This window comes from Halichoeres trimaculatus, unplaced genomic scaffold (assembly GCF_033239565.1).
Source record: "Halichoeres trimaculatus isolate MK-OKI-2021-1 unplaced genomic scaffold, fHalTri1.1 fHalTri1_scaffold_15, whole genome shotgun sequence".
Lineage (NCBI taxonomy): Eukaryota > Metazoa > Chordata > Actinopteri > Labriformes > Labridae > Halichoeres > Halichoeres trimaculatus.
Window position 1 is genome coordinate 413,497 of NW_027437193.1, and position 19,053 is coordinate 432,549.

Below are 19,053 nucleotides of genomic sequence, written 5' to 3' on the forward strand. Positions count from 1 at the left end.
TACAGGCAGAGAGAACATCTGATCCCAGGGAGCCAAAGACCTGCTGTCCTTGACAGGGGGACAGGATGTGGACCAGTTTAGTCGTACGTCTCAAACACCGGGGACTCTGAGGACACGCGGTCCGACTCTGCAGCTCTGGGACTCATCTGTCTCTCATGCTGGTCTCATCATGCTGTGATGCTGTCTCTCAGAGGATGGAGGAGCGCCACCTAGGTGCAGCCCAGCAGGGGACTCAGGACTGGTCTGGTCTGGTCTGGTTCAGCAGACCCCAGACCTCCCACATCACGTCCTGAGCTGATCTTTACAGTAGAGATGAACAGCTGGGTCAGATCAGCTGGTCTCAGCTGGTTTCAGCTGGTTTCAGCTGGTTTCAGCTGGTCTCAGCTGGTCTCAGCTGGTTTCAGCTGGTTTCAGCTGGTCTCAGCTGGTTTCAGCTGGTTTCAGCTGGTCTCACTTCACACTCTGGGGTCAGTTTTTATTTTTCCATATTTCCCAGAACTGTCTGTCCATATAAGGGCGTGGCTAGCTTGACTGACACCATGTAGCTGTTAGCGCAGAGGCTAAAGGTCCGTCTCTCTGGTTAGATCGTCTCATCGCTGGGTTCAGTCAAAACTCCACAGCAGAAACTAACGGTGATGTCACAGAAACGACATCCATGTTTTCTACGCCCTGTGATCAGACAGGAAGAGGAACGAGGTCACGGTAAAAAAACAAAACATCACAGAGCGCCGTTTAAGGTGGAGCTGCTGAAAACCTAAAACACAACAAAGAAGAAGAAAAACTGAACCTCTCTCACACACACACACACACACACACACACACACACACACACACACACACACACACACAGAGCCATGTTTCTCCAGGCCTCTCCCCTGAGGCTCCTCACTCTCGCTACATTACGGCGTGTTATTGTGAACCTCTCCCAGGACGCCATCAGCACTGATTCAATTTCTCCGGCGCCCCCTGAAGGCCTCTGCTCCTCCCCTGAGACCCAGAGTTAAAACACCATAATCTGGGGCAGCTGGGGCGGCTGGGGCGGCTACGACAGCGGCGGCGGCAGCAGCCATGTTGTTTTGGAAAGAGCAGCGGCGGTTTGGGCGTAAAGGGCAGGAGCCTGGAGAGCGGCGGCGCTCTCATTAGCGGGAAATGCCAGTGATGTGTATGTTTTTAACGAGCGCTCATTAAGAGCAGCGGGTCAGGGAGACGCACCGCACACAAACAGCTACACGCCGCTTAACGAGCACGGGTTAATGAGCGCAACAATTAGCTTCATGTTTCCAGTTTGACTCAGGGACAGCAGCTGCAGAGAGGAGACCTGGGTCCAGACCAGACCAGACCAGACCAGACCAGACCAGACCAGACCAGATCAGACCAGGCCAGACCAGACAAGACCAGACCAGACCAGACAAGACCAGACCAGACCAGACCAGACCGGACAAGACCAGACCAGACCAGACCAGACCGGACCAGACCAGACCAGACAAGACCATCCAATCCCAGACCAGACAAGACCAGACCAGACCAGACCAGACCAGACCAGATCAGACCATCCCATCCCAGACCATCCCATCCCAGACCAGACCATCCCATCCCAGACCAGACCAGACCAGACCAGACCAGACCAGACCAGATCAGACCAGACCAGATCAGACCAGACCATCCCATCCCAGACCAGACCAGACCAGACCAGACCAGACCAGACCAGACCAGATCAGAGCAGACCAGACCAGACCAGACCAGACCAGACCAGACCAGAGCAGACCAGACCAGAGCAGACCAGAGCAGACCAGACCAGACCAGATCAGACCAGACCAGGCAAGACCAGGCAAGACCAAACCAGACCAGACACCCATTACCCAGGTTAACCAACAACAATCAAACATGGTTTCACACACACACACACACACACACACACACACACACACACACACACACACACACACACACACACACACACACACACACACACACACACACACACACACACACACACAACCATTGTGTCTCTGCTCCACCCTCCACCACAGCACCACCTGGCCAGTAGAGGGCAGTAAGACGACAACAGAGGCCATTTAGCAAAGAGCAGCCCATAGAAGGAGACAGACAGGCTGCGCTCTGCAGCTAGCATGTTAGCATGTCAGCCTGTTAGCATGGAGGATCCTCAGCCTGTGCTGGTTCTGATGGAGCTTTATTTCACTGCAGGTGGATTTGTTGACTCTTAAAGCGATGGTGTACGATATGGAAGCTTTGTACATATTAATAACAGTGTTTATAGCGCTGTTATGGTCCAATCTAAACAATATAAAGACCAAAAACAACAAAAAAAATCCATTCAGTGTATCCACTGCAAGACTGCATACCAGTTGACCAATCCAAACTGTGCACGTGAGTCCATCCAATCCATCTCCTTCACTTCATGATGCCCATGGTCCCACCTCGTCCTTCCCCACTACCCCCCTCACGTCAGCTAGCTGCTCAGCTACCGAAGCGTCATGGAGCCAGAGAAGACCCAAACCAGGAAGCTGTTACTGTTACCCTCCACAGGGAAGGGAAGGAAAAAGTTTTAAGGAAAAGGCTGAAGCAAGGAAGAATTATGAGCGATACAGGTGCCAACAGAGACTGAATATTGGAGAAATGTACGAGCGGTGGAAGAAGCTGCAGAGGGATTTGGGACTGAAGACTGACGCAGAGACAGCTGTTCACCTGTTGAACAGGTAATGACTTTGTTTCCCACAGTGGGAGATGTCAGCTGAATAACTCTGGTTAGTCTGAGCCTGTACTGGCTAATGACTGAACGCTGCTGGTTTGAATGGGTCGGCTTTGTCAATAGATGTTAGCATAAGTTAGCCACACATCTTTAGCATTGTAAACTGAGCTGGTGAAGACACACAGAGAAAGGTAAAGCCCCGCCCACAGTCGGCTCTGCTCTGATCAGCTGGCATTTTCTGCTTCTTGCTCTGTGGGAGGGGGCGTGTTGTTAGGAGGCGAAGAGGGCGATACGAGCTAGGGGGGCGGGATCTTGTAACACGGAGGGGAGGGGTGAGTGAGGCTGCGTTTTTCAAACGTGTCTCATCAGACAAACTGGGTTTTAGATCGTAGACCAGAGCTTTAAAGGAGACGAAGCTGTTTCTCTAAGTCCCAAACAGCTCGGAGCAGAGACAGCAGACTGAGTGATCCCCGTCTACAGCGTGAAGACGCAGAGGAGGAGCTGTGTTTGAGCTTCAGAAGGAGCTGTAACCTGGATCTCCTCTGACACGTTCATCTGAAGGTCTCCAGTTTACAGGGTCACTCTTTACACTGGAGCACCGGGAGCTGACAGAGACACATTCACACCATCAGACTCAGAGACCGTTGGTTAGGAGGGAGGAGGAGCAGGAGGAGCTCATCACGTCAACGTGACGATCACTCAGCATCACCACCGGCTCCACACCAGCTCCAGATCAGCTCCAGACCAGCTCCAGACCAGCTCCAGACCAGCTCCAGATCAGCTCCAGACCAGCTCCAGATCAGCTCCAGATCAACCAGCGTCTCCACGCTCGCAGTGCCACAGCACCACGACCTGCTCTCAGTGTGTGCTGACAGCTGTGTGCAAACATGTTAGAGGAGCAGCTGGCTAACGGCGAGGAGCTCACCCCCCCCTCACAGCTCCTCCTCTGCCAAGTGTGGGATTTATCCTGCTGCTCCCAGCTACAGAGGAGGACGGCCAATGATTAACTGTGCTTCACACGCTCTGCTGTCTGCCCACAGCAGCACGGAGCCAGGCCACGGGCCGTCAGAGATCACAATTCAAGATCCAACATGACACACACACACACACACACACACACACACACACACACACACACACACACACACACACACACACACACACACACACACACATTAATAATTCATAACTCAGAACAGTATCACGATGTTTGCAGACAGGCTCTGCAGAAAAACAAACTCATGCTTCGTCCCCTCAGCACAAACAGTTCCCTGCTCAGACCAGGTCCAGACCTCAGCCTGTGGAGAAACCTGATCCTCTATAGACCGCTGTCATAACCAGGCCTGAGACCATCCACCAGAGTCTCACTCAGTATCTGGGAAATCCCAGCTCAGACCAAACGTCCGACATGAGGAGTGGAGCCGAGGCACCAAAAACTGCAGTTCCTCCAGTGGCCACTGGGGCAGGCTCCAGAACAGAGTTCACCTCCACTGACGCTGATCCAAATGACATGCATTTTTGTCCCTTTTGGCACACCGTAGTGAAACTAAGAGTCTGAATGTGACATCACAGGGTCGACCACGACGCCATGAGGAAGCCTGTTTAACCTTTTCAGTCATTTTAGTTTTAATCTTTATTTTGTTTCCTTTCTTCAGACGTCATCCCACTGAATCGTTATAAACACTTAATGAAGCAGTTTCTCAGGATCTCATGTGTCTCTGTGGACGTCTGAGGTTTGGGTTCAGCTTCTGTCACAACAGGAAGTTAGTGACTGAAACTTAAAGTTGTTTGTTAAAACATCTGAATGCTCGTCCAGCGCCTGCAGCTGGGAGGAAACTGAGGAGCGACGCGTTTTTACTTTTTCTGTTTGCTCCCCTCACTCATCAGAAACTCCGCCTCCAGCCAGCTGGCTCCGCCCCTGCTCCACGCCACGCTGATGATGAGGAAAACAGGAGAATGATGACGCTGTGTTTGGGTCCTGAGCCGTCTCTGCACTGATTTATTGGTTGTGGAAACACCTCACATCCTGTCGGACGATGGCGGTGGCAGTGGCGTGAGGGTCTGATTTGAAAGTCAGATCACAAACACTTGTGAGTGTCAGTCTGAAAGCAGCTCTTCTTGGCACCTTGGCTCTCCCAGCCGGCTGTTTCCTGAGCCCAACGTGTTAATTGGCCCTGAGTGGAGCTGACGAGCTGACGAGCTGACGAGCTGACGAGCTGACGAGCTGACGAGCTGACGAGCGTCTGCTGAGGATGTGAGTGTTACACAAACTGCTTCCTGACGAGCAGCCGAGAAAGCTGAGATGTTCACCAATATGTTTCTGCAGAGACGCAGCGCCGGCTGTGCTGCACGCGCCCTCTGGCTCTCTGCGCGTGTGTGGGATGATGGAGTATTTTTAGTGAGCAGAGCTGGATAAACATTTTAAAGAGACAGGGACGGAGTCGTCCAATCAGGAGCCAGGGTCCTCCTTTTTTGTATAGGACGCACAGACGAGCAGACAGAGCTCTGAGGTGACGCTGTAGACCATGACATCAACAAATCGAGGGCCAATAAAAGAAAAACACATTGTGCTAAAGAAGCTAAAGATGCTAAAGATGCTAAAGAAGCTAAAGCTCTGTCAGGTGTCAGAGCTCTTCCTGTTTCTGTCTCTCTGTAAAACAAGCCGTCTGTTCTGAGCGCGCTCCCCAGGCCTGTCTCTGCTCGTCATGTGCCGTCTGTGTCACCGTCTCACGGGACGACGGGTCTTCAGCGGCTACAGTATCACAGACCGTCTCTGCTCTCCCTCAGGAGCTCAAGCTGCGACCTGCCCTCAGGGAGCCGTCACCCTGACAGCGCCAGGGCGCCGCGCTCAGCTCGGGCTGCGGCGGGAACAGGACTGCTCACTCCACCGCCGCTCTGATCTGTCCGTCATGTTCAGAGCTGCTCAGGGAGAAGGTTTACTCCAGCAGTCTGAGGTCATCGAAGACGCCTGGAGACAAAGTGTTGCTAATGTAGTGTGTGGTGTTTGGATCAGTCTGAAACAACAGGACGGAGACAGACGACTGGAGCACTTCACTGTGACCACACTCTGTCAACAAGACGCCCACACTGACACAGCACCGACCAATCAGAGGCCAGGATGACTCCAGGTGAATGTGGTGAAGATCTGACTTTGGGACAGTTTGTGGTGAAGCTGCTCGTCCTCCATGATGGATGCACTCAGCCGCCATCGCCTCCGCCTCTTTGGGTTTTTTTTATTTTTTTGGTACCTGCTGATTTTCCACATTTCAAGCAGATAACAGTAATCCTAAAGTAATCTCATTAAACGCTGACCCCAGAGGAGAGCGCTGAGTGCTGCGGCCTGCTGCTGCCTGCTGCTGCCTGCTGCTATGAATAGATTACAGTCGGGGGGTAATCCTGAAACCATCCTCCATGAGAGGAGTGAGCCCACAATCATCCTCACGTTAAGCCCTAAACCCCTCTCAGTATGCTCCCACACGCTGAGCACGGCCATGAGGATGATGATGAGGATGATGAAGATGATGATGAGGATGATGAAGATGATGAAGATGATGAAGATGATGAGGATGATGAAGATGAAGATGATGATGATGATGATGATGCATATCACAGTGCTCACACAGCGAGCTGGAGGCTTGGTCTTCAGACCGTCCCCTCTGGGACTTGGTATTTCTGTGCAGCTTTGATAACCCTTATCTTTAAACCAGCGCCATGGCTCCGCCCACTTTGGAGTCTCCTGGTCCTGGACCATCCATGTGTCTTCACCTCTCAGATCCCTGCTGTCGGGGTTGTGAGTGACCGCTGGAGTCGCTGATGAAGGTTTCACTCCCTCCACAGATGAGTCTCCACTGGAGTCAGAGACGCTCCAGCAGGTGGTCCTGTGAGAGGGGGGTCTCAGTCCTGATCTGAAGAACTGGATCAGGTCTGGTCTTGGCACTTTAGGCGATCTTCTCATCCAATAATCCAGTGTTAATGCGTCAGTGTAACTGAGCGCTCTGAGCGTGCAGGTTTGGTACGGTGCTGTGGAAACAGCCACTCTCTGCTTCATCCCAGAAACTTTACAGCAGTAACACCTGCTTTACAGCATCCTACGGGAACTCTCACAGGACAAACAGTTCAAAAGGCCAAACCACACCAAGAAAGGGTATTCTGCTAGCTTAGCATTAGCAACTCCATGGCTGATCTCCATCACACTGATTGTTGCATATTTACATGATACAGCTCTGATCCAGACTGCAGCTCAGCGTCCCCCCGTGTCACTTCCTGTCTGTTACACACAGAAACAGGAACCTTTGTAGGCTCTGGTTTCTGGTAGGACCAGTCAGAGTGGGACCTACATCCTGTTTATAGAAGCACATGTTGTGGATCGCAAAGCAAATATTTAGAGGCTGAAAATGAGGTACGTAGTGAGTGATGTTAGGGAGGTGTGAAGGGTTAACTGGAAATATCAGACCTGAACATGGAAACACACACACACACACACACACACACACACACACACACACACACACACACACACACACACACACACACACACACACACACACACTGTGACCTGTTCTCGAGGCGTTCAGTGCGACCAACAGAGGAGAGACGGCAGCGCTGTGTCCAAGACGTTAATATCTACGGAGAGAGGCAGCGTCCAAAAAGCTCTGAGGAGACGATGGGACGCAGGTTTCTGCCGTCTCTGCTGTTCAGACCCTTCTTTCCCATCATGCCTCACTGGAGCTGTACAGCACAGTCTGTGGTAACGACCCTGATCCATCGACAGATAGCCAGAAACTTTTCAGATCTTTACAAACTGAGATGTTTATTTACTCTAAAAAATCCACCAAAAATATTCGCTTTAGGTTTGTGATGTATTTCTGTGTCACACTGGATTGATTCCTTCACCTCCAGTTTGGGATTATTCAGCTCAGCTGACGCTGTGATCCAGTTTGTGCTGAAATAAACATTTAACTGAACGGAGGAAAAACACGAGGTAGACGAGTTAGAGTCTAATATCTACACTCGTGTTTTCAGTCTGTCTCCTGATCCAAAGTGTGCAGCTTCACTGTCTCACCTCAGCCAGCTGCACATACCTCCAATAACACAGGAAGCTTCACATCTAACAGGAAATGTCAAACTTTAATGGATGCACGACCAGGACGGACGGATCACCTGCAGAGCACGCGTCAAACGCCGTCTTCAGACCAGAGACCGTCTAATGACTGATCACAGAGGGCGATCTCGTGACGGCCCCTCAGGTGTCGAGGGAAACACTGTTTGCTCCAGCTTCACGCTCCCTGTAGAGATGCTCTCTCATCATGCAGACCCAAAGGTTTGACCTCCGTCACCCTCACAGAGCTCAGCACCACCTGATCCATCCCACACACTCCTCTGAGGCTCACACACACACCAGGAGGACAGACCTGACCAATGAGAGGCTCCATCAGCAGGTCAACCTGTGAGTGGAGGAGCTGGAGCCTCACAGGAAGAAGCTGTGTCCTCACTGAACGGAGACTGATAGCTCCCTGCAGACGCTGAGACGCTCAACATGTGTCTCCATCAGGTGTCAGCTCCTCACCGCCTGAGCTCATCACTCTGTTTGAGGAGACTCCACCTCTGAGCGCCCAGAGGAGCCGTCTGACCTTTAACCCCCCTGACCCCCCTCCATCATCACAGCAACAACAGGCAGCCTCCTGGGAGCAGAGGAGGAGGAGAACAACAAGAGGAGGGGGACTGCATCCTCCTGAACAACAGGTCAGCACGTGGAGCGTCGCTGCGTCTCTTTGCTCTCATCAACAAACAGAGAAAGATGAGATCAGTGTGTCACGTACACAGATTTCCATCACTGGCTCCGCCCCCTGAGCACCTCGTTGGCTCCAGGTCACAGTCTTTAGTCTTTGGCTGGTGCAGCAGAAATGCGTCACTCTCCCTGACGAAGCACATTTCCCTCCGCCTGCTGGATGTCGCTGGGTCTCCAAAAACTTCAGTGAGTCTGCTGAGTTTACGTCCCAGAGTTCAGCTCAGTTCATCCTGCGTCTGAGATCTACTCGCCGCCACACAATCACCTGTGATACGTTCAGTCAGCAGTTCAGCCAGCGCCACACAGAGGAGCTTTCATTGAGACAAATGTCGGGCTGCTGGAGTGTAATGGAGGAGGAGGAGGAGGAGGAGGTGGAGGAGGAGGAGGAGGAGGAGGACGGGCGTGTTGAGTCAGCGTTTGGCAGAAAGAAGTGGATGACTTGCAGGTAACTGGAGGTCAGACAGCGCTGCTGAACACGCTGGATCACAACCAACACTTTTCAGGAGACTGGCCTCAGAGACCAGACGCCTGGATAAAACCACAGAGGAGGAGAGAGAGTTCCCACCTCCCTGGAGGAGGATGGAGGAGGATGGAGGAGGATGGAGGAGGAGGGAGGAGGATAGAGGAGGATGGAGGAGGACGGAGGAGTGACTGTGCTGTAAAACCTGATAAGGTGTGGTTCAGCAGGTCAGGGCTCTCCTGGCTCCTAACTCCTCAGAGAGGTCTCAGAGTCTGGAGCCCAGGGCCCAGAGACCAGGACAGGATCCAGCAGTCTGTCTGTGTTAGGGTCTGGGTGCTCAGACTCGTGGCTGTGACTCTCTCAGACACTCAGAGACCTTCATTTGGCCTCTGATGACGAAGCTGCAGGAATAAACGCAGACAAACGGCGTCTGGGGCCAAAGTCCTCTGGGAGCAGTTTACGACGGCGCTGAGCCTGAACTAGATGGAGGTCTTTACTCCTGCTGGCTGTAAGCAGGTCTCTGACGGGGCACACAGACACACTGCTCAGTCCTGACCAGAGGAACCCACAGAGAACAACGTTCCCCCAAACCACAGAGTCCAGGACCATCCACAGCATGAATTTGGAATAATCAAATATTTTTTTTTTTTGGCAATAAGTGTTAAACAGTCCCTTTGGTTCCTTCAGTTAATTGTTGATGTTCCCTTTGGTCTGTTTCATGGTTCCCTGTCGTCTTTGTTTTAAGGTGTGCTTCTGTTTCCACGTATCATTTAGTTTTCATTTCTCTGTAACAAGTTTGAATACGCCCTCAAAAGACAGGCTGTTTATATCTACTCTACGGCTGGGTACTTTAAAGCTGGGTACTTTAAAGCTGGGTATTTTAATGTTGGGTACTTTAAAGCTAGGAACTTTAAAGCTGGGTACTTTAAAGCTGGGTACTTTAAGGTTGGGTACTTTAAAGCTGGGTACTTTAAAGCTGGGTACCATGAAGTGTTTTTTATTCCAGTCTTCTGTCGTAATGTTTCTGTTTTATATCTAATCATTGTTTCTGATTTAAGGCCCGTCCCCCATCACTCAGCCCTGGGTTTGAAAGCACCCCGCCTGGTGTTTGAGTGTTTGTGTGTTTGTGTGTGTGTGTGTTTGTATGTGTGTGTGTGTGTGTGTGTGTGTGTGTGTGTGTGTGTGTGTGTGTGTGTGTGTGTGTGTGTGTGTGTGTTGTGTGTGTGTGTGTGTGTGTTGTGTGTGTGTGTGTGTGTGTGTGTGTGTGTGTGTGTGTGTGTGTGTGTGTGTGTGCGTGTGTGTGTGTGTGTGTGTGTGTGGAAAAAAAGGGACAGAAATGTGTGTTTCCTGCTCTGGTTCAGAGTCTTTCAGGAGAGCAGAGCGAGCACAGAGGACGGTAAAAGCTTTAACGTCTGGAGCAATCTGTGGAGATGTCTGTGAGGTCACGGCGTGAAAACGTCCCTGGAAAACTGCGCCATTAAAAGCCTGAAAAGCTGCGGCGGCTGATGGCCTGATCTTTCATTAAATATTAAGAGCGGCTGAGTGCAGTGTCGGGTAACTGCAAGATTGTCTGAGATCAATTGCATGACACCGGCGAGATGAGGAGGAGGAGGAGGAGGAGGAGGAGGGAGAGCGCGAGGTGAGGAGGTGAAGGGGGCAGAAATGAAGGAAGGAGTCAGTGATTTGTCCCACTTCACCTCCTAGACCAGTTTCCTCCTCCCACTCAGAGAGGAGACGCTCTCTGCCCACGGAGGAGCTGTCTGAGGAGGAGGAGAGGAGGAGAGGAGGAGAGGAGGAGAGGAGGAGAGGACGAGGAGGAGGAGAGGAGGAGGAGGAGGAGAAGGATAGGACGAGGAGGAGGAGAGGAGGAGGAGGAGAGGAGGAGAGGACAAGGAGAGGAGGAGGAGGAGGAGAGGAGGAGAGGACAAGGAGAGGAGGAGGAGGTGAGCGCAGCTGTCGTCTGAGTGACAGCCAGACTCTAAAGGTCACAGAAACCACTAAGTGTGTCAGGATCCACCTGCTCGATCAGGGCGTCTGAGGCCGGCGTTCTGCCTCGCAACAAGTGACCACGGCCTGCAGGGGGCGCTCCAGAGAGGAAACACGCCACGGTCTGCAGGGGGCGCTCCAGAGACACGCCACGGCCTGCAGGGGGCGCTCCAGAGACACGCCACGGCCTGCAGGGGGCGCTCCAGAGAGAAAACACGCCATAGTCTGCAGGGGGCGCTCCAGAGAGGAAACACGCCACGGCCTACAGGGGGCGCTGTAGGAAACACGCCACGGTCTGCAGGGGGCGCTCCAGAGAGGAAACACGCCACGGCCTGCAGAGGGCGCTCCAGAGAGGAAACACGCCATAGTCTGCAGGGAGCGCTCCAGAGAGGAAACACGCCATAGTCTGCAGGGAGCGCTCCAGAGAGGAAACACGCCACGGTCTGCAGGGGGCGCTCCAGAGAGGAAACACGCCACGGGTCTGCAGGGGGCGCTCCAGAGAGGAAACACGCCACGGGTCTGCAGGGGGCGCTCCAGAGAGGAAACACGCCACGGCCTGCAGGGGGCGCTCCAGAGAGGAAACATGCCATAGTCTGCAGGGGGCGCTCCAGAGAGGAAACACGCCATAGTCTGCAGGGGGCGCTCCAGAGAGGAAACACGCCATCGTCTGCAGGGGGCGCTCCAGAGAGGAAACTGCAAACAGTTTGATTGATGATGTAAACGAAGAAAGCTCCACGATTACAGAGCTGAGATCAAACGACTGAATCCACGTCAGTTTTTTTTCATGACGCTCAAAATGAGACACAAACGCTCACAGGAAGCAGACATCTGCTCCAGAGAAAAGCACCATGGGAAACAAAGAGTTCACGTGTTAAAATGCACCAAACGCCGCTCTGTCTGAGCGTGCTGGGGGCAGGTCGGGGAACGTGTGAACGGCGTCTTTATTAAACACACACGCCGCCTTCCTCGCCGTTATCTCCTCCTGCAGACGCCGCTTCAGGTGAGCTCAGTCTGACCTTGAAAGAGGAAGCAGCAGCGAGCTACAGAGCGGCTAATCGGCAGGCGTGAAGCTCCTGCTGTGTGTGTGTGTGTGTGTGTGTGTGTGTGTGTGTGTGTGTGTGAGCGATACAGTGATATTGACAGGTTTATAAAGCTCTTAGCTCGAGGAGAACGCCCCCAAACACCAACGCACTCCCCCTCACAGCCTGCTCTGTTATAAACCGACGCCTCTGTTCGTCTAACGGAGAATTAAACGGCTTAACGACTCCTGCACAAAGAGCCGCCATCAATACAGCGACCGGCGCAGCAGAGTCACGTCTGTGTGGAGTCATTTCACAAAGAGCGGGAAACAAAACGGGTCAATACGAGCTCATCACTCAGGGAGGGGGGAGGAGGGAGGTGACCGCAGGATTTCAGGGAAACGCCGCGGCTGATGGTTGCTGATGGCGACTGATGGTTGCTGATGGCTCGATGGTCCGGGGACAGAGGATGTGAGGCCCTCTGACGGCGTGACGGCTCCCTCAGAGATGGAGAGATGCAGACAGCTTCCTGCGAGCTCTCTGTGAGATCAGGAAACTCGTCTCCAGCTGTTTCAGTCTCAGCTGGTTCCTCAGAAATCCCAAACTTTTTCCTGATGAAGCCGGCGGCGGTCAGAGAGCTCCTCCCCTCGCTCTGTGTCTAACACGCTCTCCTCCAGCAAACATTACTTAAACCAGCAGATTAGCTCCTCCTGAGTCGCTTCATTTCGCCGTCCCTGGGTCCCCTCCCCCCTCCTCCCCAGGGGGCGCTATGAGCCGTCCTAATCCCCCTCAGCGCTGCGTCCGTCCAGCTGCACACACCAGCGTGTGAGGCGATGAACTCAGGGCGCCGCCACTCAACACGCAACGCCAAAATAATCCCCGCCCACAGATTTCAACAAGTTAATGCTGATCCCAGGGAGGGGGGTCAGAGCCTTCGCAGAGGGAGCTCATGGGCTCAGGACCGGACTCACAAAGACCTGCTCCACCCCAGAGAGCCCTCCTCCATCAGAGACATGAAGACTGACGTCCTCAGCACAAAGACATCACCTGAAAACTCTCCTGATTGGCTCAGAGGCTCAACCAATCACAGCTGGGAGCACGCGCTTTTCTCCTGATTCCTTTTTTAACGGTTTGTGGGTGTCGATTCGATCTGACTCACAAATATTTCTGAGTTTTAGATCTTTAGTTTGTTTTTTTCAACAGATCAGATCAAGTGAAGATGCTGAATGATGAAGGTGATGCTGAATGATGAAGGTGATGCTGAATGATGAAGGTGATGCTGAATGATGAAGGTGATGCTGAATGATGAAGGTGATGTTTACAGACTTTATCAGGAGCCATGTTTCCCAAACACTGCTCAAGATTTACTCAGGGGATCTGACAGCTCAAAGTTTTTACACCCAGCTGATAAAGACTCAAATAAAAGATTAAAATTAAAAAAAGAAATTAACAAAAAAAAAAAAAATCATGATCCAAAATCTTTAAGCAAAATTCCCAATACAACAATAAATCTTTGTTTTTTCTCTCATCCCTGCTCATCAACGACTCAGAGACCGGAAATATGAGCTGTATACTGTCAGATGTTAACGCCTGAACCTTTGAAGTCCTTAATTCGGTACCAACCCCCCCCCCCACACACACACACACACACACACACACACACACACACACACACACACACACACACACCCTGGTAAAATTCACAGCATGAAGTTTCATGAAATCAAAAAATGACAAAATAAAAATATAAAAGCAGAAAAAAACCTGAAAAATGTCTGTGTGTACCCTGCAGAAAATATCTGTTTCCCTAAGGCTGGCTCTGATAGCGTGGGGTAAATATTCAAACAGCAGATCAGACTAACTCAGAGGTCATGTGACGTACACGTCGTCTGAACACGCATCAACCTGGATCAGCGCTCCTCCTCAGACGTTTCCCTCGAGCTCAGGACGAACATGATCTGACACTCGAACGTCTCTACGTGACAAACTCTACGTGACAAACTCTACGTGACAAACTCTGCGTGACAAACTCTACGTGACAAACTCTACGTGACAAACTCTACGTGACAAACTCTACGTGACAAACTCTGTGTTGGTAACTAAGCAGCGCGGCATCAAACAGCTGTTTACGATACTACGGTACCATGAGCGTGGCGGCTGAAAATATCATCAGTTTAACACGTTTGTTGACTCCAGAGCGAGAACAGCTGGCAGAGCATCCACAGGTGACCTGAGGAAGGAGTGGGCGTGTTCACACCTTTAAAAAACAGCGTGTTTCTTTTTGTTTCTCTGGTTAGTTTCATCAGCAGAGCGTCGCTCCGATGTTTCTCTGTGAATCCAGCCAAAGCTGAAGCTGAAGGTGAAGCTGAAGGTGAAGGTGAAGGTGAAGCACCTCCTGGATCTCCTCCTCCTCCTCCTCCTGAAGACGCATGTTAGTGTGAAACTCCTTCTTTCTGCTCTGACCACCACACGCTGACGTCCTCTTTCCTCTGGCTCCAAACACCTCGCCGTGTCACCTTCAGGTCGCCGTGTTCAGCTGACGGCGTGCTGAAACAAACAGTGACTCTGCGACGCCTCTTTCCCAGGATTCACAGCGAACAAAGCGTGGAGGAGCGTGGAGGAGCGGGAGGAGCAGGAGGAGCGGGCGGGGAGCGTGTGGAGGGAGCAGGAGGAGCAGGAGGAGCGGGCAGGGAGCGTGTGGAGGGAGCAGCTAATGGAAAAGCTTTCACAGGCTGTAATGACAGATCTCAGCGCGCCCATCGATCAGAATAAACACGCTGTCAGACGTGGCTGAGCCGGGCCGCGGCGTGCAGCACGCTCGACCCCTGACCCCCCAGAGGCTCTGCCAGCAGGTTGACACGGCTGAACCGCACAGAGGGATGCTGGGAAACCCCCTCTCACACAGCAGCTACGCTCATCCCCAGGCCTCACAGCTGGCACTGAAGCATGATGGGAGTCTGCAGCGGACGGGGCTCGGATCACCCTGCCCTCAGAGGGGGCAGCCTGAGTCCAACTGAGCATGCTCAGAGCGTGTTCCAGGCTGCGGCGCTCGGCGTTTCCCGGGTATTTTTGGAGATTCCTGCGTGTCTGAACGCCGTGACTCAAAGCTGCATCAACAAGCGTGAGGAGGAGTCATGAGTCAGAGCTCCTCAGAGCGGCGTGCTTCGTTTTCAGGAGACGACAGAGACACGGGACCGCTCTGTCTGTCTTTCTGTCTGTCTTTCTTTCTTTCTTTCTTTCTTTCTTTCTTTCTTTCTTTCAGTCTGCTCCTGCCATCCTCTCTGACTGCGCACCGTGAGCAGAGCAGACTCAGAGCAAACTGAGAGTTTAAACTGAAAACTGAAAGATAAAAACCTCCAACATAAAAAAAACAAATGTTTGTTAAAGCACAAGGAGCTTGACTCTGATTGGTCGATCCAAAGCAGCGGCCTGTGACTCACTGACAGCAAACTGTGACTGATCAGCTCTGATCACAGACCCTGGAGGGCGAACTGAGCCAAGAAGGAAAGGAAGCAGAGGAGGAAAGGAGACAGAGGAGGAAAGGAGACAGAGGAGGTAAGGAAGCAGAGGAGGAAAGGAGACAGAGGAGGAAAGGAGACAGAGGAAGGAAGGAAACAGAGGAGGAAAGGAAACGAAGACAAAGAGCAAAGGAAGAAACTCTGCAGCTGTTGAGTTTTTAACTGTTTTCCTCCAGTAGGGGGAGCTAAACCTGTCGAGAGCTGTGGTGCACTTCAGGACCTGTGTGTGTGTGTGTGTGTGTGTGTGTGTGTGTGTGTGTGTGTGTGTGTGTGTGGACAGCTCCCGGTGCTGAAATCTCTGCTCTCTCTCTCTCTCTCTCCCTCTCTCTCTCTCTCTCTCTCTCTCTGAGCTTCATCTCGTTTTTCAAACTTCAAACAAAAAAAAAAATAAACTGAGCTCCTGACAATCTCACACACACACACACACACACACACACACACACACACACACACACACACACACACACACACACACAGATCACTCTGCAGACTGTATCAACAAGTCTCTGAAGGAGAGAAGCTGAACCATGAAGAGTGGAGGAATGTGGAGGAGGAGGAGGAGGAGGAGGAGGAGGAGGAGGAGGAGGAGGAGGAGGAGGAGAGTGGGGGTTAGGGGTCAGTCAAGGAGAGGAAGGAGAGGAGGAAAGGAGAGAGGGAGCATTAAAGGATGGATGGAGGGATAAACGGAGCCTGAGGTCAGAGAGAGGAGGAGGAGGAGGAGGAGGAGGAAGATTAGTGGAGGAGCTGGGACTGGAGATAAGAGGGACGGGGACTAAAGGGGGAGGGGGACAGGTGTGACCTCACCTGGTTGGTGGAGAGCTGTGCATTCTGGGAGATGAGCATGTGGACCAGGATGTGGAGCCCGGAGGTGAAGAGCCCCGCCAGGATGGCCCAGGTGAGCGGCAGCGGCAGCATGCTGTAGGTGGCGAACAGCGTGAACAGCACGTAGCCCACCCCGTCCCCCAGCAGCCCGTAGCCCAGCCCGGCCGCCAGGATCTGCGTGGCCATGGCCACCCAGGTGACCACGCCGCTGTACTGCAGGTAGCTGTGCGACGTGGTGTCCTTCCGCACCGCCACTAAGGCACAGATCACCACCTCGATGCCCGTGAAGAAGCCCAGCAGCGTCCCCTTGATGGGGTCCATGGGGGACGAGGCCATGGTCAGGTGCAGCACCAGCAGGGTGATCTTGGTCACCACGTCCAGGATGTTCATCACCACCACGGATTTGCGCCTCTGGCCCAGGAAGTAGCGCTGGTACAGCCGCTCCAGGTCGCGGGACTTGAAGGCGTTGCGCAGCGTGGGGAAGATGACGCCCCGGTACGTGTAGCCCCAGTTCAGGAAGAAGTCCGAGTTGCTGGGCGCGCAGTCGATCTGCAGGAAGCCCAGGTCGCTGCTGGCGCGCTCCGGGAACACTTTGGTCCCTCCGTTGTTGTGCCGGTCCCCCACCGACGTCCGCCCCGCTGAGTGCTTCCGCGCGCCCGGGCTCGGGTCGTAGGGCTCGTCCGGCCCGATGCCCTTCACCCCGCCCCCGCCCTGCTCGTGGATGAAGCGCTGCTCGGTGATGTGCCGCACCGCGTTCTGCCACAGCAGCCGCTTGGGCCGCGCGCTGCCGCCGCTGCCGCCGCTGCCGCTGCTGTTGCTGTTGTTGCTGCTGCTCGGGGTCTTGTTGATGGTGTACAGCTCGTCGCTGGCGCTGGAGCAGCGGACCTCGGACAGCTCCATCGCCGCTGCCGCTGTGTCTGTCTGATAATGTGAATGTCCCCCTCCCTGCCCTTCCCGCTCGTCAGTTAGCTCAGCGATGTCGGGGAGACGACGTCCAGGCTTGCGCGTCGAACCGGGGGCGCGTGCTTCTCTCTCGGGCTGCGGCGAGCACGGCGCGGGGTAAAGCGCGGTTGGAGGTCATCGTTATTCCACCGGAAAATCATCACATAAATCCCGCCGCAGTGGAAAAGCATGTCCCTCACTGACCCCGGAGCAGCCCCCCCACCATCCCCGCGTGCACCGTGTCCGTGCTGGACGGTGACGATCACCGGGCGCCGAGTCCAAGCAGCAGCTCGAGCCACCGTGCGCCGAGCGTCCGCACCATCAGGGCGCCGCGGCGTCACGGAGAGCCGGTGCTCCAGCAGAGGAGGCTCCGGACGCGGGCAGGGACGCGGTGCTGAAATCTAACCCTGATGCGGCTCGTGCGTCGCTGGCACAGCTGGCTCCTCACGCCGACATTCTTCCTGTGTGCGCGTGCCGCGGCGGAGTCAGGGAGAAGAAAAACGAAGATCCCGATCCTGAACCACCAAATAATCCACAGACACACAAATCCCCAGGTCAGGAAGCAAACCAGCTGCTAGAATCCGCTCCTCGGTAGATCCGGATCCGGGGGGAAAAACCACGTCCAGCAACTTGTTGTCGCTCAGGAGGCTCCGCGGCGTGGATCAGGTCGAGTGGGAGCTCCGCAGCGTGGATCAGGTCGAGTGGGAGCTCCGCAGCGTGGATCAGGTCGAGTGGCAGCTCCGCAGCGTGGATCAGGTCGAGTGGCAGCTCCGCAGCGTGGATCAGACCCGCACACCCAGCGACACGAGGAGCTCGCGCCTGAATGCAACACCTGGCTGAGGAGGGAGGGGGGAGGGGGGCAGCCAAGACACACACTCCTCCGTCACCTCCTCTCTGAGGAGGGAGAGCAGCTCGTCTCCATGGAGCGCGTCCAAAAAATGAGAATGACAGCAGCCTCTTCCTCTCCGCTCGAGCCTCCTCCTCCTCCTCCTCCTCCTCTTCCTCCTCTGTCTTTAAAGGGCGGGCAGCAGCAGCGCGTGGAGTGGATGTGCAGAGAGCGCGAGGCTGGTCAGAGAGCGCGAGGCAGCGAGGCAGCGAGTCAGCTGGGCTCCGTTTGACGTCACGGTCACCTCTGCGTCTGTGTGGAGAGACAGAGCCTCCTCTCCTCACCCCACTTTCCTCCTTAATCCTCCTTTTCCTCCCTTTACTCCCTCCTCTGTGCCTCCTCTCATCCTCCCTTCATACAGCATCTTGTTCCCTCTTCCTCACTCTGCCTCCTTGTCTCCTCTGACCTCAGGCTCTGAGTCCTTCAGTGATCTGGTTTGTGGATTTCTTTAATCACTCTCTCCAGCAGAAGGCAGGAGCAGCAGGAGCAGCAGGAGCAGCAGGAGCAGCGTGTTAGCGTTAGCGTTCAGCTTTAGCACAGTTTGCTCCCTCGCTGCCTTCAGAGGGAGTTTTAACAGGAAGTATCAGGCTAAAAGTTAGCCAACAGCTAACTTTTAGCCTGTGGACCTAAAGTTGTGCTGCGGGGACCAGAGACCCCCTGCTGTGAGAAAACACCAACACTCAGATCAGAGAAAAGACAGAAATGAAGAAAATCAAGGCCTGAATGTTGGATTCGCTGTCAGCTGACACGTCTCATCACACCTGTCCAGTCAGCGAGCTCTGTCATCAAATTTAACCTTCGTTTTGTTTCTATCGTAACAATAATGAATCAAATGTGCAGCTAACTGGATCAAACTGGGATTTAGTGGAATCTGCTGAGTCACCTGACGGGCGCTCACGGTGCAGGTGTAGGTGGAGAAACT

The 19,053-nt window shown here is 53.6% G+C and overlaps 1 protein-coding gene across 1 annotated transcript in view; it reads right to left on the reverse strand.

The window, feature by feature from the left end:
* The window catches only part of adcy8 (adenylate cyclase 8 (brain)), a 66,624-nt gene extending 48,359 nt beyond the window's left edge, over positions 1 to 18,265 (reverse strand). Inside the window, exon 1 of the mRNA XM_074688175.1 lies at positions 16,286 to 18,265. Within this exon, the coding sequence (XP_074544276.1) occupies positions 16,286 to 17,203 (918 nt within the window). The 5' untranslated portion in view covers positions 17,204 to 18,265. The remainder of the gene's footprint in view (positions 1 to 16,285) is intronic.
* Between the last annotated feature and the right edge of the window lie 788 nt (positions 18,266 to 19,053).